Raw genomic sequence first — 24,916 nt, 5'->3', positions numbered from 1 at the left:
GGAGATATACCAATGTAGAAATTAAAGGAGAGTTGTCTGTTAAAATGTTTTCAACTCTGTAAGCCATAATTATGCAAAATTGCAAAAGCATCAACAGTGTCTAATTACGCACAACCAATACCAGTTATGATTGAATAAATAGCCTTCAAAGAGACAGGATGTTAGCGTCAGTTTTAGACCCCGAACAGAAATGTATTGACCAGCCCTATTCCCATGTGATCCAGGCTCCCGGTGTTCGTGATCGATATGTGTGTGGTCATTGAACCAAGCTTACAGCTAGTTTGTATTCCATTAGGCATCTCTGGGGCTTTGTAGCAGTGTCACAAAAGAGCTTGCTGACGCCTAATTGCGTTCTAGAAAAAAAACAAGATTTATTTACATGTCACTCTTCGTATTCTTTGATCAATTTCTGGTGGTACTAGTTGTATTCCACTAGAATATTTATATGTCAGTTGTTTGCCAGTGCCATGTTATTTTGAAAATAGTTTTTTCCCACTATGCACTATGTCCAGGAAGAGTTGTACTAACGTGATTTCAGTACAACAATTTGATGCTTGAAAGAACAGGAAATTATTTATAACCAACTTCATCTGATGGCCAACCCAGTCTCATGAACTATATGTTCCATTTCAACGTTTTTCTACACGGCTTGCTAATGTGCCGTTCCCCCTGTGTTTCCCTGCAGATCCCAGTGAGTGGCTCCATCATGAGGCTGGTGTGGAAGTCCCTGGACAAGATGAGGTGCTTCCGTAAACGCTCCACCATTCCATTCCTGGGGGTCCTGATCACCTGTCTACTCTTCCTCAACCTGTACATGGAGGATGGATACGTCCTGGTGAGTCTTCTTCTATATTTTTCACTTGAGTCATAAAGGGCAAGTTCACACAATTTTTTAAAGGTCAGATGTTTAAAGTTTAAAGGCAGGCTCAGACTACCTGCAGGCTCCGATCCCAAATAAAGTTTTAAAAAACATAATAGCCACAATATAATTACTACTATTTAGGGGGTGCCTCCCTATTCCATTGTTTTGGGATTGAGGCCTGCAGATTCCCGCTGATGTAGGATCCTCACAGCAGATGGCATAGAATATGGATTCCAAACTAGATCCGTTTTTGGGGTATTAAAACATCTGACAGAATTAGATTTTGGGGTGTACTACCCTCTTCGACCTCTCTCCTCTCCTTAATCAAACAACACCATTTTCACCCACAAGTTCACTTTAGTATTTAACCATGTTGTCCCTTTTATAATTACTTGTTTTCAAAAGGAAACATATTTAAATTTTCATGATGTGGACACAAAGCCGATGATTTATTTTTTATTCATGATGCCATCAAATCTTGGTAATCATAACACATTATCTGTATTTGTTATTTAAATTATTGAGGAGTTTTGCATATCTTCAATGATATTGTGCTCTCACAAAGTCCATTTCCATGGCAATAAAAAATGGCTCAATGGTTTTAGAAATCTTTGAAATCAGTATGATGCATCCACATTTCTTATCGGTTGGCTAACCCTTATTTTTCTTTTTATACAGGATATTCTTGAGGAGTTTAAAACCAAAGTGTGTTATTTCTACCTCTGTATTAATTACAGACAAATGTGAGACATGTCAAGGAAATTAGTTGACTTTGCTGTGTGTGTTTGTCTGTAGCTTAGATGAGATGAGACATTGGTTTGTTTGGCATTCACTATGTGAAGTCGTCTCATCTGATCTGTTGTCTTTGTTGTGTGTTGCAGGAGGAGGATAAAAGACCGCTGAGAGAGACATCAATTCATCCTTCAAACTCTGAGAGATATGTTCACACCTTCAGAGACCTCACTAATTTCTCGGGAACCATAAACGTCACATATCGTTACCTCGCTGGGAACCCACTGCCCCGAAAGAGTAACTGTATCTTTGACTGTCATTACATGTTGTTTTACCTTGGTCACCTTCATCTTTGTTATTCCACAAATTATATTTTCAATGTACTCTTTAATAATATAGACTTTTCTGTTTACAGAATATCTTACAATTGGATTGTCATCCGTGAAAAGAAAAAGAGGGAATTACCTCATGGAGACGATCAAATCAATTTTTGACCAGTCCAGTTATGAGGAGCTGAAAGAGATTGTGGTGGTGGTCCACCTGGCAGACTTTGACCTGGCCTGGTGTGAAAACCTGGTGCAGGACATCTCCAGGAAGTTTGCCCACCACATCATCGCTGGGCATCTCCTTGTGATCCATGCCCCTGAGGAGTACTATCCATCACTGGATGGGCTGAAAAGGAACTACAACGACCCAGAGGACAGGGTACGATTCCGCTCCAAGCAGAACGTCGACTACGCCTTTCTCCTCAACTTCTGCACCAACCTCTCTGATTTCTACATGATGCTGGAGGATGATGTGCGCTGCTCACGGAACTTTCTGACATCCCTGAAGAAGGTGGTCACCTCCAGGGAAGGCTCCTACTGGGTGATGCTGGAGTTCTCCAAGCTTGGCTACATAGGGAAGCTCTACCACTCAAGAGACCTGCCACGCCTGGCCCACTTCCTGCTCATGTTCTACCAGGAGATGCCCTGTGACTGGCTCCTCATTCACTTCCGGGACCTGCTTGCCCAGAAAGACGTGATCCGCTTCAAGCCCTCCTTGTTCCAGCACATGGGCTACTACTCCTCATATAAAGGGGCAGAGAACAAGTTGAAGGATGATGACTTTGAAGAAGACTCAATTGATATCCCTGACAACCCTCCTGCTAGCTTATACACAAACATTCATGTATTTGAAAACTATGACGCCACCAAGGCTTATAGCAGTGTGGATGAATACTTTTGGGGGAAACCCCCTTCTACCGGAGATTTCTTTGTTATAGTCTTTAACAAATCAACTAAAATAAGCAAAATCAAAATCGTGACAGGAACGGACGATCGTCAGAACGATATCCTGCACCATGGAGCTCTGGAAGTAGGAGAGAAGCTGGTGGGGACAAAGAGGGGAAGGCAGTGTTCTTCCTACATCACGTTAGGGGACTTTAAATATGGCAACATTGAGGTTCAAGACGTGGACCACAAGATTGCCTTTGACATTGAGTGTGTTCGTATTGTGGTGACTGCCAGTCAGAAAGAATGGCTGATCATTAGGAGTATAAGCTTGTGGACTACACAACCTCCCAATCAATGAGGACAATACAAAAACAGTTGGTTTAGACAACAGTTGGTTTAGTAATTCATTTGACAGTGTATTTATTTATGTACTTATTTATATATTCATTTATACATTTTTGCATTTATTTTATAATTTATTTTCACATTTATGTATTTCATTTTATAGTATACTGTATGTATTCATTCATATTTTGATCTAGATTTTTTTATATTTGAAGGTACCTTTATCGAGTTATACAGTTATGGAAATCATCACAATCCATGTTTTTAAGGATTGTCTGACTGACCTCTTTTATGGGTGTGACCCGTTTTTATGGGTGTGACCCGTTTTTATGGGTGTGACCCGTTTTTATGGGTGTGACCCGTTTTTATGGGTGTGACCTCTTTTATGGGTGTGAGTATATAGGAATGGTCTGTTGGTTATTTCACTCATGATGTTATTTATTTTTCTGTATATTTTTCTCAGTTTCTTTCCACATCGAAAGCAGCCTCTAGGTCCTCTGGTCTTGAACAGTGTTGCTTAATAAATAACACCCCTGCAGACAATTTTTGCCCCAGGAACATAGCATTGCACCAAATGTTCTTGCTATCAGTAAGTACTGTAGCTCCATTCACCTCTTCCCGAAGTTATCCTTTACATGTTACCCTATAAGCATTATGATGGTAAATATTTCCACAAATATCCATTGTGTCAGGGCTTTACTTTTGTCAGTGCTGCTTCAATCCCTCCTATCTAGGCTGGTGTGGTGTTGAAGTGTTGGAGCGAGCTGTGCTATTTCCCTGGCACTGTATGTTCCATCAGAGCCACTGACGGGAGAACAATGTTTGTTTTCACCCATCTTCTCTAACAGCTCAGATCGGATTGTGAAAAATGGGGTGGACCTGATCTTTCCCTTTTTTCCACCACAGCACAATTTTACCCCAGTAAATTGGTCTGTTTTTGGCACTCTTTCTCTGCTTTACACCAGCAAACAACAACTCCCCCCTGGAGCTAGGCTCTCCAGTACATTTTCTCTCTTTCCCCTATGTTGTGCTCTCAGCCACTAATGTATCTTCTCTTAGAATGTTTCTGTAATATAGAAACAAATACATTTTACTCTCTGTGGTACCCATGGGCGATGGTATATTATGTACTGTGTTTTGGTATAGTACATACAATTATATCCCCAGCTACTTTATCATAATACCTCTGTCCAGAACTTAAAGCCACCGTCTGTAAAATGTTCAGTAATATACAATTAATAAAACATACCCTGTAATTTTGAAAAAAATACATATAAAGTAAATTCTCAAAATGAGATAAGGACTACTGTCATAACAATTCAGAAACGATTTTGAAGAATCACCTTGTCCTCTCCCTTTTCATACAATGTTGTTCTGTTAGCAAGTGTAGCTTTGTGACAAATATCTTTCCATAATCAAGAGCATCATCACTTTCAACAAATCTTTGCAATGCAATAAAATGATAAATGTTTGCATACATGATACCAATATTCTGTTGAAATACTAAAGGTGGAGGTGGAGGAATGGTTCAAAACCTACAGCAGTTTTTCTTTTCACACAAAATGCCTTGTTATGGTATACCTGCTGTTTCAATCACTCACATCCATTTCTAAAGCCCATTTTACATCAGCAGTTGCTTATACAGAAACCCAGCTTAAAACCCCAAAGAGCAAGCAATGCAGATGTAGAAGCACAGTGGCTAGGGAAAACTCCCTACAAAGGAACCTAGTGAGAAACATAGAGAGGGACCAGGCTCTGAGGGGTGGCCTGTCCTCTTATGGCTATGCCAGGTGGAGATTATAAGGGTGCATGGCCTGTTCCATGTTGTTCTCCCATTTGGTCTTGTTCAGACACAGATCAAGGGTTTCTCTTTATCCATGGCTCTGATCTATTCATTATAAGCTTCTGTGTTCCAAATCACCTTGAATAACAACCTTTTCCTTCTTATCAAACATTTGATTACATGAGCCCCCAACCTCTTATGACTTCATTTTGTGCATATTAAAAAGTCAGTAAATAAGGTAACGATTCACTGTTTATAGCTCCTCCTTTCAATACAATTGCTATGGTCATAATTAAATTGTAGTGCTCTGTACAAACAAACCTTTTAGTAGATGCTCTTATCCAGGGCAACTTACAGGAGCAATTAGGCTTAAGTGCCTTGCTCAAGGGCTCTGGGATTCAAACCAGCAATCTTTCGGTTACTGGCCCAATGCTCTTAACAACTAGGCTACCTGCTGCCCCGTCATCTTTTGTACAGGTCATCAAAATATATGTTACTTCTTCTTAAGCCCATTCTACAAAATGATATAGTTTCACTTCAAGTTCTCTGCCGTTTAGAACATAATGTCTTACTGCAAACAATTATTAAAAGGCCCAGTGTGGTCCTTTCATTCAAATGTTGTGGACTTTATTGAAATGTGTAAGAACATTATTACAGAATGCAATGAAATATATGTGCTGATGTACACAGCAGTGCCAACGAATCAGGTCAGTGTACTACCTGTAATGATACAGCTTAAGCCATGGACACATGTCACAGTAGGATCCCTGGTTTTCCTGGAATCCCTAGGGATATTCCTGGGATAGAGTGATTCCAAGATTCCTTTATTTGATCCTGGGAGGTTGTTGTACATGGATATTACTTGAGGGGAAATTGCTGTCATAGCTGAAGAAAGACTGAAGTCAAAACTAGCATTTACATCTTGGCGGGGAAACATAGAAATATGAATAAATTCTGTTCAGCTCAGTGTCAGCAAACTGATGCGTACAGTTGTTCCGCCTTTGGCGACTTGACTTCAAACAGCAATATCTCCTAATACTTTTTAGTGAGCTCAACGTATACATTATGTGGTAGCAAATGCACCCCATTAGATAATTCCAGGGTGTTTTTTTTATAATAATTTCCAACAGATCAGTAGCCATGCTACCCAGGAGCCTTCTGTCACTGTTCCCATAACTCACGAATAACAAGAGAAAGCAGTGTATAAATGGAAATTCTGGGTTGTTGGGAAGTTTTGCTGTCTTCCAATTGTGAGTGTACAAAGGTGCATGCATCTGAACAACACCAAGTGTTAAGTGAGTAATTGAATCCTTTTATATTCCAGGATCTATAACTTGTTGTCCAGCATCTGCAGTGGAAATTGACTGAAAATGTACTTGGTTTGTGACTAGATGCTTACCAATACTACCTTACTTACATACAACAGGTTAAATCTCACTTGTGCTATATTGTTCAGTGGAGAGAATGTGTAGAGATGTCGTTTTCGTGTTGTATTTTCCGACATTGTTCGTCAAACAGTACTGTATGTATATTGTTGTAAAATGACATATATTTTTTTACATGTATCATTTCAAATGTTTTATTGTATATATTGTATTTAAAATCAATTTAGATTAAACAAAATGAATGCCAATAACCTTGGGGGAAGTACATTGACTTTGCAAAAGTCTACCACTACTTTCATTGATATCATAAGTCTAGCACTACATTCATTGATATCATAAGTCTACCACTACTTTCATTGATATCATAAGGGGGGAAAACGCTGTGTGAGAAATTGCACAGAACAAAATGATGAATGACATCATCGTCTGCAGCAGTACATTCAGTGGGGCATGAATATGGTATTCAATGGTTAAAGGAGAGAGAAAGAGCTATTGAGAACAAGTTAGCCTTGAGTCAATACAGTATGTGTTATTATAATGTCTTTGCCTGAACATGTTACAGTATGTTTTGATATAGAAATGTTTACCAATAAATGTAGATCCTGCAATTTGGCTACCCTCGTCACAGTGCAAATAAAAAAAACTGGTGTGACATTTGCTGTTCCTTGAAACTTCCAGCAAACGCAGGAAGGCAACGTGTTTGACTCAGATCTTGCAGTAGCCAAGAGCAAAATACATACATTATTCATTTCAACATTCATGTGCTTTCTGCCTTTTTACTGTAGCCTTTTTACTGCATACCTAATGTCTGTGTAGTGCTAGGGTCTTACTGCCTTTTGGGGTGGAACTGTTTATAACAGTGCTTCATCACGATGCTCTTTGTTTGGCTTACAGAGGACAGGACGTGCATTACTTTACCATATTTAAGACAGCTGTCATAGACAACAGACATCAAGTATAGGATGGTTCTGAAAGTGGGCTGAGCACTGTGGACTCAAAGCACTGTCAGTTATGGCCAATATTTGAAATATAGAAATGTGTATATACGTGAATATATACTGAACAAAAATATAAACCCAACATGCAACAATTTCAAAGATTTTACTGAGTTATCGCTCATATAAGGAAATCAATCATTTGAAAAAATTTTACTATCAGGCCCGAATCTATGGATTTCACGACTGGGAATACAGATATGCATCTGGTCACAGATACCTTAAAAAAAATTGGTCAGAAAACCAGTCAGTATTTGGTGTGACCACAATTTGCCTAATGCATCACGACACATCTACTTCGCATTAGTCAGGCTGTTGATTGTGGCCTGTGGAATGTTTTCCCACTCCTCTTCAATGGCTGTGCGAAGTTGCTGGATACTGGAACACGCTGTCTTACTCATTGATCCAGAGCATCCCAAACATGCTCAATGGGTGACCTGTCTGAGTATGCAGGCCATGGAAGAACTGGGACATTTTCAGCTTCCAGGAATTGTGTACAGATCCTTGCGACATGGGGCTGTGCATTATCATGCTGAAACATGAGGTGATAACAGCGGATGAATAGCACGACAATGAGCCTCAGGATCTCGTCACGGTATCTCTGTGCATTCAAATTGCCATCGATAAAATTCAATTGTGTTTGTTATCCGTAGCTTATACCTGCCCATAACCACACCACCATCACAGGGCACTCTTTTCACAACGTTGACATCAGCAAACCACTCGCCCACACAACGCAAACCACCCAAATTCTCTAAAATGATGGTGGAGGTGACTTATGGTAGAGATATCAACATTCAATTCTCTGGCAACAGCTCTGGTGGATATTCCTGCAGTCAGCATGCCAAAACTTGAGACATCTGTGGCATTGTGTTGTGTGACAAAACGGCACATTTTAGAGTGGCCTTTATTGTCCCCAGCACAAGGCGCACCTGTGTAATGATCATGCTGTTTAATCAGCTTCTTATGTCAAACCTGTCAAGTGGATGGATTATCTTGGCAAAGGACAAATGCTCACTAACAGGGATGTAAACAAACATTTTTGAGAAATAAGCTTTTTGTGCGTATGGAACATTTCTGGGATCTTTCATTTCAGCTCATGAAACATGGGACCAATACTTTACATGTTGTGTTTATCTGTACTTATACTTAGATTTGAGTTCCTGTATAGTGAGATTTTAGACTCCTCACACTGGGCTGGTTGTTGGTTGGTAATATACTTTTACAGGTCTTTAACTTTCCCTTCCAGACACAGATACTAGATTCAGACCTTCGTTCCACCCTGCCCATCTCTTCAAAGTGAACTGGAACCATACGGGAGGTGAGTCTACACAGCAGCCAGCATATCTCGGCAACCATTTCTAATGCACACTTTAGAGAGCTGCCAGAGTGGCGTGTCCAAAGCAATAACCCATAATAGGTGGTGCACCAGACGCAGTTGCAGTCGACACCACCCAAATCCATTCCTGGTTGCCATGGTACCGCCAGCAGTGTGTAACTAGAAGCGCAACACTGCACCATCAGGTAATATGAATTGTTTGGATTTCCTCGTTTGACTTTTGATCAGTTACGCTCCTGGCTCCCGCAGCCTGACTGAACTCACCTCTGTGATCATCACAGTGGATGCTAATTCGCTTCACATAGGCCTACAGTGCTGTACAGTATGTGGTGGAGATGCCCGTGTATGAATCCAATCCAAAAAGCATTCGATTCACTTCCAAGATGCAGCACGTTTCGAGATTAAAACATTTATTGTTTTGAATCCAGGTGTATGTGGTATATTTTGAGAATATTGTGTACTGATGCACCATCACATGTACAGTATTTGTCTGTGCACCAGTAACACAGTTTATTATTATTTGTATTTTATTTAACTAGGCAAGTCAGTTAAGAACAAATTCTTATTTACAAAGACGGCCTAGCAAAAGGCCTCCTGCGGGGACGGGGGCTGGGATTAAAAATAAAAATATAGGACAAAACACACATCACGACAAAAGAGACACCACAATACTACAGAGAGAGACCTAAGACAACCACATAGCATGACAGTAACACATGACAACACGGCATGGTAGAAACACCACATGACAACAACATGGTAGCAACACAACATGGTTTATGTAACAGTGAAGAGTTACATGAACCTGAGGTAGCATGGTAAAGGTGAAGGTCAACCAGAAGGGGCTTGTTATGAGCATGCGTGCAAACATGTGGAGGAGACAAAAATAAGGAAAGTGGAGAGCCTCGAACAGATGAATGGGTAAATAAGGGCCTTTAAAAGCCTCGGGGAGAAGAACAGACGGGGGGGGGGGGGGTGATGAATGGCTTGCAATAAGCTGGCGGGAGACTGTGATTGTGTGTGCTGGTGGTGGGAGGATCCCAAGCCGGGTGTTCGGAGCGTTCCGTCGACCACATGCTTTGAGGAGGTGATGACCGGAACCTGGCGACTAGCCGCGTCTGCAACCAGAGAGACACAGGATTGGACCAGGCATGTAAACATAGACCAGAGCAGCCTCTATTGTAGTGTATCTGACAAATCACTAATCAGGGATCATAAAGGGGATGGATGAGATGGAAAGGTATTGTAAAGCAGTGTTCAGGCAACACCCATATCTGGATGGTCATTTGGGTTAGTCAAAACAGCATTCTTCCCTTGCCAGATAGCAATTTAGTAGGTTTTCATAAAAATGAAGGGAAAAAGGCCAAGGTCTTGATAGTTGAGTTGAATAAAGTAACAACACCATACAGCTGTTGGATAGGTTCATGACATCACCATCAGAATCTTACTCATTGCCATCAGAATCATACTCATCAGAATCTTACTCATCATCATCAGAATCTTACTCATCACCATCAGAATCTTACCCAACATCATCAGAATCTTACTCATCACCATTAGAATCTTACTCATCAGAATCTTACTCATCGCCACCATCAGAATCTTACTCATCACCGTCAGAATCTTACACATCACCATCAGAATCTTACGCATTACCATCAGAATCGTTCTCATCACCATCAGAATCTTACTCATCAAGATCCAAATCTTACTCATCATCACCATAAGAATCTTACTATTCACCATCAGAATCTTACTCATCATTAACAGAATCTTACTCATCACCATCAGAATCTTACTCATCATCACCATAAGAATCTTACTATCATCACCATCAGAATCTTTCTCATCAACATCAGAATCTTACTCATCACCATCAGAACCTTACTCATCACCATCAGAATCTCATCACCATCAGAATCTTACTCATTACCATCAGAACGTTACTCATCACCATCAGAATCTTACTCATCACCATCAGAATCTTACTTATCATCACCATAAGAATCTTACTCATCACGATCAGAATCTTACTCATCACCATCAGAATTTTACTCATCACCATCAGCATCTTACTCATCACCATCAGAATCTTACTCATCACCATCAGAATCTTACTCATCATCACCATCAGAATCTTACTCATCACCATCAGAATTTTACTCATCACCATCAGAATCTTACTCATCACCATCAGAATCTTACTCATCACCATCAGAATCTTACTCATCACCATCAGAATCTTACTCATCACCATCAGAATCTTACTCATCACCATCAGAATCTTACTCATCATCACCATCAGAATCTTACTCATCACCATCAGAATCTTACTCATCACCATCAGAATCTTACTCATCACCATCAGAATCTTACTCATCACCATCAGAATCTTACTTATAATCACTATAAGAATCTTACTCATCACCATCAGAATCTTACTCATCATCACCATCAGAATCTTTCTCATCACCATCAGAATCTTACTCATCACCATCAGAATCTTACTTATCATCACTATAAGAATCTTACTCATCACCATCAAAATCTTACTCATCACCATCCGAATCTTACTCATCACCATCAGAATCTTACTCATCACCATCAGAATCTTACTCATCACCATCAGAAACTTACTCATCACCATCAGAATCTTACTCATCATCACTATAAGAATCTTACTCATCACCATCAGAATCTTACTCATCACCATCAGAATCTTACTCATCACCATCAGCATCTTACTCATTACCATCAGAATGTTACTCATCACCATCAGAAACTTACTCATCACCATCAGAATCTTACTCATCACCATCAGAATCTTACTCATCATCACCATCAGAATCTTACTCATCACCATCAGAATCTTACTCATCACCATCAGAATCTTACTCATCATCACCATCAGAATCTTACTCATCACCATCAGAATCTTACTCATCACCATCAGAATCTTACTTATAATCACTATAAGAATTTACTCATCACCATCAGAATCTTACTCATCATCACCATCAGAATCTTACTTATCACCATCAGAATCTTACTCATCACCATCAGAATCTTACTCATCACCATCAGAATCTTACGTATCATCACCATAAGAATCTTTCTCATCACCATCAGAATCGTACTCATCACCATCAGAATTTTACTCATCACCATCAGCATCTTACTCATCATCACCATCAGAATCTTACTCATCACCATCAGAATCTTACTCATCACCATCAGAATCTTACTCATCACCATCAGAATCTTACTCATTACCATCAGAATGTTACTCATCACCATCAGAATCTTACTCATCACCATCAGAATCTTACTCATCACCATCAGAATCTTACTCATTACCATCAGAATGTTACTCATCACCATCAGAAACTTACTCATCACCATCAGAATCTTACTCATCATCACCATCAGAATCTTACTCATCACCATCAGAATCTTACTCATCACCATCAGAATCTTACTCATCACCATCAGAATCTTACTCATCACCATCAGAATCTTACTTATAATCACCATCAGAATCTTACTCATCACCATCAGAATGTTACTCATCACCATCAGAATCTTACTCATCACCATCAGAATCTTACTCATCACCATCAGAATCTTACTCATCACCATCAGAATCTTTCATTTACATCCCAAACTATCAAATGGAGATTCGTAACAGCTTTAGCTTCTCTCTCACTCTCTCTCTCTCTACTCTGTCTCTTCTCTCTCATGGCAATTCCCGGGTCTTCAGGAAGAGTGCAGTTAAAAGAGCAGGGCTTGGGGCTTTCTTGGAGCTGGTTGGTACCTCAGAGGGTGTCCCTACAGCAAGAGGGCTTAATCGCTCCCAATTGCTATGCCTCACAAAGGTGCAAAACTCCACATCTGTTTCTCACTGTTACCGACACACAAATCTTGCCGCAAGGAGAAGGCTTGGTTTGCGTTCCAATTCCAAACGGTGGGCTATTCCTTATTGTGCACTACTTTTGACCAGAGACCAATAGGTGCACTACATAGGGAATAGGGTGCCATGTGGGACGCTGACAACCTCCATTTTCACAATGCAACATGGTTCCTCACCTTCGAAAAGGACAAATTCTTTAAAACAATTACTCCCCATGCATTTCTTCTTGTTTGAGTTGCTTTTTTCTTCCTCAATACTTATCTTTTATTTGATACTAAGTGAAACAGGTTCAAGTTGTGTCTTGAGGCCTTTTTATGGAATTTCATTGAGAGGAACATCAGCAAGAGGGAGCAGCTGTCACTACAAAATGGAACTCATAGAACCACTTTGTGGTTGAAACAATATGTAAGCCTGTATTTCATGCTTTCAGCCAATATCCTCATAGTCAATTACCTACAACACAAGGTTTGAAAAAAATACCATGATGATGTTTACAAAGTGAAACAATGACAACCTGAGGAAACCACCAATCTATTGCCTATGGACCATATTGAAACAAATATCATACTGTAGGCTAACAAAGGATATTTTCTTGGAACACTCTAAATCTTGCTGATTTATCTTGGAGATAAATACTCTGACCCATCTTTTATACATACAGTATCTCTCTTTCCCTCTTTCCCTCTCTCCCTCTCTCTCTCTCCTCTCTCCCTCTTTCTCTCTCCCTCTTTCTCTCCCTTTTTCTCAAGCCCTCTCCCTCTCTCCCTCTCTCCCTTTTTCTCTCTCCCTCTCCCCCTGTCTCTCTCTCCCTCCCTCTTCCTCTCTCCCTCTCTTTCTCAATTCAAGGTATCCCTTCCTGATGGTAGTAGATCAGAGTCTCCTGATTAGCTAAAGAGCAACAACAACAAAAAACTGTGAATTCCCTGACAGAACAATGGTTCCTGGGCTTTGATGAGACAGAATGAGCTCAACCAGTAGATGTAATGGCTCTGCCCAGCCTTCGCTATCCCTCCCTCCACTCACTATATACACACACACACACACACACACACACACACACACACACACACACACACACACACACACACACACACACACACACACACACACACACACACACACACACACACACACACACACACACACACACACACACACACACACACACACACACACACACACAGGATTCCACACACATTAGCACACACACTAAACCCTCACCCACTGCTCATATCTAGCTCTTCACTCTCTTCACAGATTGACTGCAGTGCCATCCCTCAGAAATGAATAGGCCTTAATTAAAGATTAATGTTGGGGTTCCCCGCACGCTGCGTGGAGATAGCTCCTCTCCCAGGGTGCATCTCTAAACCCGCAAAGCTGATCGCCGGTTCACTGCAGCGTGCAATCAGAACAAAGACCAAACTATCAGGTCAGGATGCTCCCTGCTGAAGGACACGCAGTAATGGCACAGCGCCGCTGTGGAGAGAGGAGGGGGAAGGGGGGTAGAGTTGTTTTAATTATTGTCTGCAAAGAGACAAAATCAGCCAATTGAAGTTCCGATGCACCGGCTGCCTCAAACACACACACACACACACACACACACACACACACACACACACACACACACACACACACACACACACACACACACACACACACACACACACACACACACACACACACACACACACACACACACACACACACACACACACACACACACACACACACACACACACATACTCCCTCCCCTCTCGACAATTACCGCCTCCTGTCTTCATGAGGCACAAGGGAAGGTGTAGTGGATGTGTGTGTGTGTGTATATGTGTGTGAGAGAGATATTATTGTGTAAACGGTGTCTCACTGACTCAGTCTTGCCGATGCACATGACACTACAAAACAATGTTTGATGTGCCGCTTCAACTGATCTGCTCTGGCTTTTTAAAGACCTGACTGTGTGCCAGATCTCTTTCACGAAACATCCCATTGGTTTCTCACTCAAAATTGTAGGTTCTTTTTTGTGGTTCTGTTAAGGTTGTGGTTAGGACCTGGATGTGGACATTAAGCTAGGGTTAGGGTTGAACCGGGGTGTGGACATGAAGCTAGGGTTGAACTATTATGCAGACATGAATCTAGGGTTAGGTTTGAACCAGGAGGTGGACATGAAGCTAGGGTTAGGGTTGAATCGGTGTGTGGACATGAAGCTAGGGTTAGGGGTACGGTTGTGGTTGAAGTTAGGGTTAGGGTTGAACTGGGAAGTGGACATGAATTTGGGGTTAGGGTTGAACCAGGATGTGGACATGAAGCTAGGGTTAGGTTTTAACGAGGATGTGGACATGAAGCTAGGGTTAGGGTTGAACCAGGACGTGGACATGAAGCTAGGGTTAGGGTTGAACCAGGATGTGGACATGAAGCTAGGGCTAGGGTTGAACCAGGATGTGGACATGAAGCTAGGGTTCGGGTTGAACCAGGATGTGGACATGAAGCTAGGGTTAGGGTTGAACCAGGATGTGGACATGAAGCTAGGGTTAGGTTTAAGAGGGTTTCTGTTTATGCTGGTATCAAACCTTGGGTTGCATGGGCCTGTTGCAACTTTCTACCCTGTTTCTATACGGTACATCAGACCGGTCTGGAGAGGGTGAGAGAACATGAAAGGCTGAGAGCTCCGAGGGGTCACCCATCACAGTTCAACAACAGGACGAAGACAATTGTTGATAAAGTGCTTGGGGTACGTTTAATTTTAAAACAAATTTTATATAATAAAATCATATTAAAACACGCAAACTGGATCAATAAATTAATAGATAAATAACTAAATAAGTCAGGACATAATTGGAAATCACACCAAGGGATGAAGGGATTAAGTTCTACAAAGATAAATGTTATGTTAAAGTGCTTGATATAATACAATTAAATATAAAAAAGACAAAACCAGATTGAGCAAATAAATAGATCGCTTTTTATTGAACTTCCTCCTCGTGTCGGTGGCTCTTCTTGCTCTCTTAATTAGGCCCTCACTAACTCCCACTGTCAATGCTTTATCCTACTCTTTACCATTCGTACGAAGAGGAGCCAAAGTCTTAAGTTTTGCTATCCACCTGGATTCAGCTGCTCTTCTCTGGAATATGGTCCAGGAGGCTTTCATCTCCAGACCGGTGATGCAGAGGGAGGTTGTAGGGTGGTTTTGAAAGTGTTTTACCAGGTTAAGGTTGTGGTTAGGGTTAGGATAAGAAAAAGCAGTATTATGACATAGAGATATGCTTTATCCAAAGAACAAAATGTATATCAAGGTTTAATTTCTGCTGGGTAGTGGTGGTTCTCCTTATTCTGCAAACGGGCCATTATTTTTTAAATTATATTATAATTAGAAAACCTTTGTTAATTGACAGGCAGCACTAGGCCTACTGGATGACAATAAACAGCTCTGACAATGCCCGTTCCCTTGTCCCTTCTGTGGTGAGTTCAGTAATGGCTTCCATACGAAGGTCTAATTACTGCCTCGGCAGGCCCCGCAACAAGGTCGCGCTTGTTATGCCATCATCCAATTCACACAATCAGATTTCGCACAAAGGGAACTAATCTCATTCCTTCACAAGCCATTCTCTTGATCTGACTGCCTGGTGCCTGTTCTACAGACAGACAGGATTTGCTGTGTCTCCCGTCCAGATGAGATGAGAGAATTACTTTCATTTAGCGAGAGAGAGAGAGAGAGCGAGAGAGAGATAGAGAGAGACTCACTGACTGAAAAGGCTCCAGCAGGCGGCTCGCATCGACAAGTCTTTAACTGTCAATCTGCATTCAGACTCTAAATTGGAGCGGAATTGAATAGGCATACTTCGGGGCTGGATTTAGGCCAAAACAAACAACTAGAATTTAACATTACTGCTATATGCATCAGATGTTTATGAAGTATCGCCCAAGATCCGCATTATAGCTTGATTGAAATTTAAAGGCAACGTTACCGCGTTCGCGGTTACTGCATTCACGGTAAACGCTGCATATGTCGGCTCAATCGGAAATTACCTTTACATTTTTACGAGGATCTTCCGCTATACGGATTTAATCCAGTCCTTAATACTGTTCTATTAATTTACATAGTGTAGCATATCATCTAGTGTGTGGTAGAGTGGTAGGGTGTTGATGGTAGGGATTAACTCTTCAGGGTCAGTAAAACCCACGGAGACTGAGACAACACAAGTGTTGATAGTGTAAATCAGTGTTTCTTAAACCTGGTGGGGACCCGAAGGTGTTTTCCTCTAGCACTACACAGCTGAAACACTGCTGTAAATCCTTCAACACCAGTGTAGTGGAAGGGAACACTACCTCTGAAATAGTAGTAATAATACCTTGAGAATTAAAAACAAGTCTATAGATAATGACAATGATTACCTAGGAGCTCCCCGGTGGTGCAGCGGTCTAAGGCACTGCATCTCAGTGCTAGAGCCACCATTTTTTTAAATGTATTTTATTTATTTCAACTTTATTTAACCAGGTAGGCTGGTTGAGAACAAGTTCTCATTTACAACTGCGACCTGGCCAAGATAAAGTACAGCAGTTCGACACATACAACAACACAGTGTTACACATGGAATTAACAAACATACAGTCAATAATACAGTAGAAAAAGTATATATACAGTGTGTGCAAATGAGGTAAGATAAGGGAGGTAAGGCAATAAATAGGCCATGGTGGCGAAGTAATTACAATATACCAATTAAACACTGGAGTGATTGATGTGCAGAAGATGAATGTGCAAGTAGACATACTGGGGTGCAAAGGAGCAAGATAAATAAATAAATACAGTAAGGGGATGAGGTAGTTGGATAGGCTATTTACAGATGGGCTATGTACAGGTGCAGTGATCTGTGAGCTGCTCTGACAGCTGGTGCTTAAAGCTAGTGAGGGACATATGAGTCTCCAGCTTCAGTGATTTTTGCAGTTCGTTCCAGTCATTGGCAGCAGAGCACTGGAAGGAAAGGCGACCAAAGGAGGAATTGGCTTTGGGGGTGACCAGTGAGATATACCTGCTGGAGCGTGAGCTACGGGTGGGTGCTGCTGTGGTGACCAGTGAGCTGAGATAAGACGGGACTTTACCTAGCAAAGACTTGTAGATGACCTGGAGCCAGTGGGTTTGGCGACGAGTATGAAGCGAGGGCCAGCCAACGAGAGGTCGCAGTGGTGGGTAGTATATGGGGCTTTGGTGACAAAACGGATGGCACTGTGATAGACTGCATCCAATTTGTTGAGTAGAGTGTTGGAGGCTATTTTGTAAATGACATCGCCGAAGTCGAGGATCGGTAGGATGGTCAGTTTTACGAGGGTATGTAAGCAGCATGAGTGAAGGATGCTTTGTTGCGAAATAGGAAGCCGATTCTAGATTTAATTTTGGATTGGAGATGCTTAATGTGAGTCTGGAAGGAGAGTTTACAGTCTAACCAGACACCTAGGTATTTGTAGTTGTCCACATATTTTAAGTCAGAACCGTCCAGAGTAGTGATGCTGGACGGGTGAGCAGCTGCGGGCAGCGATCTGTTGAAGAGTGTGCATTTAGTTTTACTTGCATTTAAGAGCAGTTGGAGGCCATGGAAGGAGAGTTGTATGGCATTGAAGCTCGTCTGGAGGTTAGTTAACACAGTGTCCAAAGAAGGGCCGGAAGTATACAGAATGGTGTCGTCTGCAGAGAGGTGGATCAGAGAGTCACCAGCAGCAAGAGCGACATACAGGGAAGAGAGTCGGCCCAAGAATTGAACCCTGTGGCAGCCCCCATAGAGACTGGCACACTACATACCCTTGTTCAATTCCAGGCTGTATCACAACCGGCTCTGATTGGGAGTCCCATAGGGCGGTGCATAATTGGCCCAGCGTCGTCCGGGTTAGGGTTTGGTTGGGGTACCTAGGATTCATTTGTTTTCTAAAATCCATTCTATTGTTATGTTACTAACTTTTTACTATAGGCTCTCAGCCTATGTTTTTCTCCCTCTCGTTCTCTGTCTCAACAACCAACCACAGCACAGACGTCAATTCAACGTCTACGCCATGTAATTTTATTGAAATAACATGGAAACAACGTTGATTCAACCAGTGTGTGCCCTGTGGGAAGGTTCAAAGTTACATTGTATAATACTGCCATCTGTTGGCATGTATGCATCCATACATACTGGACACATTTTGATTAATGGACATTTACGTGTATGTAATGTACGTATTTAATGCCGTAATATATGGACATCAATGTACATACATGAACATTAAAGATACTTGTTCCTCTGGATATTTCAAACTGTGTTCCTGTGATTTGATAGTCTACGGCTACGGCTGTGCTTTACTAATAAGAGAAGGAAAATGAGAGATCCAGTCACAGTGGTTTATGTTTGGACGGGTAATATGGAGCCGAACAGGATGGGAGAAACTGAAAGTATCTCTCTTTTGAATTGTTTTAATTGAACATGAATGTAATATGTTTTTGTTTAGTTAGCTACATCTGATTGAAGTTCTATAGATAGTGCTACATCTGATTGAAGTTCTATAGATAGTGCTACATCTGATTGAAGTTCTATAGATAGTGCTACATCTGATTGAAGTTCTATAGATAGTGCTCCATCAAATGGCTTTGTTTGAGAGGTGATAGAATTTTTCTTACTCTCTTCCCTAAAAAATTGTTATTTTTCATTTGAAAGTTGATTGAATAAATTGATTTATCTCGCTCCCCTGGAAGCAAGGCCATGAACATTTAGGGATCATACCCTGGTGCTATTGTATAGCCTACTGTATTGTGAAATGACGTTTTTTTTTATAGTTTTTATTGTTAAACTTTTTTATGACTACAAAACTGTATATTTTGCCTGAGATGACACTCGCTATTTCCAACATATATTATTGTCAAAATAAATAATTACACTGTGTGTGTTTCTTTAAATCCTCAGTGCCCTCTGTTGTCTGGCTGGTATACATACCTGTATGCAGCTCCACAGCAGTCTCACTCGCTGGCAACTGGATACACAAACACACACATTCTACACACACACATTGTGGTAGTGTGGATATTATATCGTACTTCTGTAATAAGAGAGGAATAATGTAATAATGTCTTGTAGGTTGTATTGTGTTATTTATGATGTAGACTGTTGTTGTGTTTTTGTTGTGATGTTCTTGTTTTAATCCTATTTTGAACCCAGGATCATAATAAATACAAAATACTACAATTACAAGTTCTGGAACGCTTCTCTCCAGCCTGGCATAGCAGAGAACACAAGCACCAGATACTCACTCAGACACAAGGAGAAACTAATAAATGAGACAAAGTTATTTCAAGATAATACTGAGATGAAAAAAATACAAAACAGTTGTTCCTACTCCGGTGTGTCACTGCTATGAAAATGTGGAGAGGGATTTCAAGATCTCAAGAGCCAATTAAACTGGCCTTAGTGTTGATGCATGGCTTGTAGTTAGGGGAGAGTGGGGTATGTTGGGCCATTTTTTACATTCAGCATCATTATGTCAAGCGAAATATTTCTAACAGATATCTACTGTGCTTTCAGAAAGTATTCACAGCCCTTGACTTTTTCCACATTTTGTTGTGTTACAGCCTGAATTTAAAAAGGATTCAACTGAGGTTTTGTGTCACTGGCCTACACACAATACCTCATAATGTCAAAGGGGAATTACGTTTATAGAAATTATTACAAATTAATTACAAATGAAATGTCTTGAGTATTCAACCCCTTTGTTATGGCAAGCCTAAATAAGTTCAGGAGTAAAAATGTGCTTAACAAGTCACATAATAAGTTGCATGGACTCAGTCTGTGTGCAATAATAGTAGATGACTAAGGTCCCTCAGTAGAGCTGTGAATCTCAAACACAGATTAAATCACAAAGACCAGGGAGGTTTTCCAATGCCTCATAAAGAAGGACATCTATAAAAACAAACAGAAAATGACAATTAATATTCCGTTGAGCATGGTGACGTTATTAATTACCCTTTGAATGGTGTTTCAATACACCCAGTCACTACAAAGATAGAGGTATCCTACCTAACTTATGAGAGGAAGGAAACTGCTCAGGGATTTCACCATAAGACCAATGGTGACTTTAAAACAGTTACAGAGTTTAATGGCTGTGATAGGAGAAAACTGAGGATGGATCAACAACATTGTAGTTACTCCAAAATACTAACCTAAATGACAAGAGAAAAGAAGGAAGCCTGTAGAGAATAAAAATATTTCCAAAACATGCATCCTGTTTTCGACTAGACACTAAAGTAGTTCTGCAAAAAATGTGGCAAAGCAATTAATTTGATGTCCTGAATACAAAGTGTTATGTTTGGGGCAAATCCAAATCCCTGACTACCAATCTTCATATTTTCAACCATGGTGGTGGCTGCATCATGTTATGACTATTCTTGTCATCGGCAAGGACTAGGGAGTTTTTTTGGGATAAAAAGAAACGGAATAGACCTAAGCACAGGCAAAATCCTAGAAGAAAACTTGGTTCAGTCTGCTTTCCACTGGGAGACAAATTCACCTTTCAGCAGGACAATAACCTAAAACACAAGGCCAAATATACACTGGAGTTGCTTATCAAGACGACATTGAATGTTCTAGTGTCCTAGTTACAGTTTTGGCGTAATCTGTCTTGAAAATCTCTGGCAAGACTTAAATGGCTGTCTAGCAATGATCAACAACCAACTTGACAGAGCTTGAAGAATTTTTGAAAGAATAATGTGTAATATTGTACAATCCAGGTGTGCAAAATCCATTTTAACCTCACTTTGTAAAACAACAAAATGTGTAAAAAGTCAAGGGTATATGAATATTTTATGAAGGCACTGTACATTTATTTCAGGATGTTGTGTTTCCCTGGAAATAATCAGAATTCATGTGAACATAACAGTTTTCAAAACATAGTTGTCCAAAAAAAGGGACAGGTTAAAAATGAGCCGCCTTGGAGTGATGTTCAACGTCTATAAAATTCTGTCCCAAATTGAATATTACCACCACCAATGTTCTCTCTAAGCTGCGCGCAGGAATGCAGCTCCTCCAGGACTGCCGAGCATAAGAAATATTAGCCCACACGAGACTGAGAAGCACGAGACTGAACTTCACTCAACTTTCTAGAGTTTTCCCTGTTAGTTAACACTATCAATGTTTCCCTTTACAGTGGCAATTGTGATCAAATCAAGGAAATTTTAGCCACTTTCAATGCAACATACTGAAACAAAACAAACTATGCAAGACTTAGTATGCAAAACTAACTATGCAAGATTTTGCTGTAGGCAGAACGCATCGGAAATAGGGTTCTATTGCATTGACAGCAATGACTCAGGTCCCTACACAGACCAGTGCGCCATAACCAATCAGAGCTGCAGTAGGCCTATATGCAAATAGATCATTGCCATAAATGGATCTGTGCCATTCACTTTGAACTGGACTGTGTTAACAGCATGAGTGGTCGTGAGTATCTTGAGATCAAAGCCAGAGCTACATGTAGCGACGTGTGTACATTTGTTCATATCTGTCACGATCTATCACAAGGATGACGCTGGAGAGACGAAGCAGGTACGGGGAGTAACATTTAATAAATCACGGACATGGAACGAGACATAAACAGCTTAGCAAACAGAAAAACAATCAATGCAGAAGCAGGGAACAGAGCTGGGGAACTGACACATATAGGGGAGGAAATGAACAGGTGATAATAGAGTCCAGGTGAGTCCAATAACGCTGATGCGCGTGACAAGGAAAGGCAGGTGTACGTGATGGATGGCAGGAGTGAGTGATGCAAGGCATTCTGGCGCCCTCAAGCGCCAGGGGGAGGGAAAGAGCGGGAGCAGACGTGACACATATCCTTTGCTAGTTAGTGAGTTATTAGCCCAGTTATAGATCATTTGTAGTCAGCAATGGGGGAGTGATTGCTTCCTACAAGAGCACAAAACAGATCTTTGTTTTGTCTTAAAGTGGCAGTGTTGTATTTTGAGACAGGCTTGAATGAGCTAAGTAGCCAATAGGCAGAGGATAGCCTAATTTGTCTGATTCTCTGTAATAATGGCATGGGAATAATGATGCATTTTATTTTGTAAAGTGGTTTCTTTCATCAAACAACACAACATTTTCAGTCACCTCCTTGTCTGGATAAATAGCTTATGTCAAACCCTGCATGTTTTTTTCAAAGGTGTCTTGGAATGTAGGTCTACATTGAATTCCACACATTGGCTGCTACTGTAGGGTGAAGGATAGAACAGCTATTTCCATGTTAAAATGTTATGGGATGCATTTTCTCCATTGTTTTTGATGGTAGGTCACTCTGGTAGGCATGCATTATGATCAAATTGCCACAGTAGCCTACTTCATCACTCTTAAAACTAACTTTAAAGTGGGTACAGCCTCAGTGTTCACAGTAAACGGATAGTTCAAGTTGGCACTCAGCAAAACTGACATTTTTTTTAGAGGGAACATTAACCACCACCTTTTTAAAACCGATTTTTTGTGGATTTTTTTTTCACAAACACTATTCAACACAATCACAATCACTTTTTTGTATTTTAAAGACTTTTAACACAAGTTTAACACCTACAGTGTAACACACCTTTCTAACACTGTACCTTTAAAAAGAAAAATGTTTAAAAAGACTCAATCATGGACACTCTTACTGACAGTTGTGGCTGCTTTGTGTGATGTATTGTCGTCTCTACCTTCTTGCCCTTTGTGCTGTTGTCTGTACCGACTAATGTTTGTACCCATGTTTTGTGCTCCTACCATGTTGTGTTGCTACCATGTTGTTGTTATGTTGTGTTGCTACCATGCTGTGTTGTCATGTGTTGTTGCCTTGCTATGTTGTTGTCTTAGGTCTCTCTGTGTGTAGTGTTGTGTTGTCTCTCTTGTTGTGATGTGTGTTTTGTCCTATATTTATATGTTATTTATTTTTAATTATTTTACATTTTTAATCCCAGCCCCTGTCCCCGTGGGAGGCCTTTTGCCTTTTGGTAGGCCGTCATTGTAAATAAGAATTTGTTCTTAACTGATTTGCCTAGTTAAATGAAGGTTAAATAAAAATAAATAAATAAAATGTATCAAGCTCAGACTCCATGTCATTAAATAAGACCTTGTGTTTCTCTGCTATTCTATCATAGTCTCTCTTTCACACAGGTACCTGTTCGTTTTCTTTTTGGTACATTTTGTCTTTACTGTGGGAAAGCTGATATGTTGATATGCTTCAGTTAGCCACATGACTGGTTTCACATTTTTCTCCAGTGATTTAAAAGTTAAAATAGATCTAAAACAAGTGTCATTTATATTTCCTTATCCAGATGGATTACTCATTTAACTAGCTCTTATCAATAGCTCTTATCAAGTTGTACATTTCAGTGCATGGAGAATGGTGTTGTTTTTATCAGACCTTATTCATGGTTTAGCTGTTCGGGAGTCTTATGGCTTGGGGGTAGAAGCTGTTAAGAAGACTTTTAGACCTAGACTTGATGCTCCGGTACAGCTTGCCGTGCGGGGGCAGAGAGAACAGTCTATGACTAGGATGGCTGGAGTCTTTGACAATTTTTAGAGCCTTCCTCGCACACCGCCTGGTACAGTGGCTTTTGAAAGTATTCACCCCTTTGGCATTTTTCCTATTTTGATGCCTTATAACCTGGAATTAAAATGTATTTTTTGGGGGTTTATGTCATTTGATTTACACAACATGCCTCCCACTTTGAAGATGCAAAATATTTTTTATTGTGAAACAAACAAGAAAACTTGAGCGTACTTAATAACTATTCACACCCCCAATACTTTGTAGAGCCACCTTTTGCAGCAATTACAGCTGCAAGTCTCTTGGTGTATGTCTCTATAAGGTTGGCACATCTAGCCACTGGGATTTTTGCCCATTCTTCAAAGCAAAACTGCTCCAGCTCCTTCAAGTTGGATGGGTTCTGCTGGTGTACAGCAATCTTTAAGTCATACCACAGATTCTCAATTGAATTGAGATCTGGGCTTTGAATAGGCCATTCCAAGACATTTAAATGTTCAACTTAAACCACTCGAGTGTTGCTTCAGCAGTATGCTTAGGCTCATTGTCCTGCTGGAAGGTGGACCTCCGTCCCAGTCTCAAATCTCTGGAAGACTGAAACAGGTTTCCCTCAAGAATTTTGCTGTATTTAGCGCCATCTATCATTCCTTCAATTCAGACCAGTTTCCCAGTCCCTGCCGATGAAAAACATCCGACAGCATGATGCTGCCACCACCACGCTTCACTGTGGGGATGGTGTTCTCGTGGTGATAAGAGGTGTTGGGTTTGCGCCAGACATAGAATTTTCCTTGATGGCCAAAAAGCTCAATTTTATTCTCATCTGACCAGAGTACCTTC

At 40.7% G+C, this 24,916-nt stretch overlaps 1 protein-coding gene across 2 annotated transcripts in view; it reads left to right on the top strand.

Moving 5' to 3' along the window:
- The window catches only part of LOC139584344 (alpha-1,3-mannosyl-glycoprotein 4-beta-N-acetylglucosaminyltransferase C-like), a 179,686-nt gene extending 172,713 nt beyond the window's left edge, over nucleotides 1-6,973 (top strand). For both annotated transcript variants that reach the window (XM_071416059.1, XM_071416060.1), the window contains exons 4-6: nucleotides 686-835; nucleotides 1,744-1,891; nucleotides 2,010-6,973. In XM_071416059.1, coding sequence (XP_071272160.1) covers nucleotides 707-835; nucleotides 1,744-1,891; nucleotides 2,010-3,166 — 1,434 coding nt within the window. In that variant the 5' untranslated portion in view covers nucleotides 686-706 and the 3' untranslated portion in view covers nucleotides 3,167-6,973. The remainder of the gene's footprint in view (nucleotides 1-685; nucleotides 836-1,743; nucleotides 1,892-2,009) is intronic.
- The last annotated feature ends 17,943 nt before the right edge of the window (nucleotides 6,974-24,916 follow it).

Source organism: Salvelinus alpinus, chromosome 9 (genome assembly GCF_045679555.1).
Source record: "Salvelinus alpinus chromosome 9, SLU_Salpinus.1, whole genome shotgun sequence".
Lineage (NCBI taxonomy): Eukaryota > Metazoa > Chordata > Actinopteri > Salmoniformes > Salmonidae > Salvelinus > Salvelinus alpinus.
The sequence above is the reverse complement of the archived record's forward strand: the minus strand, read 5'-3'. Positions and strand labels throughout refer to the sequence as shown.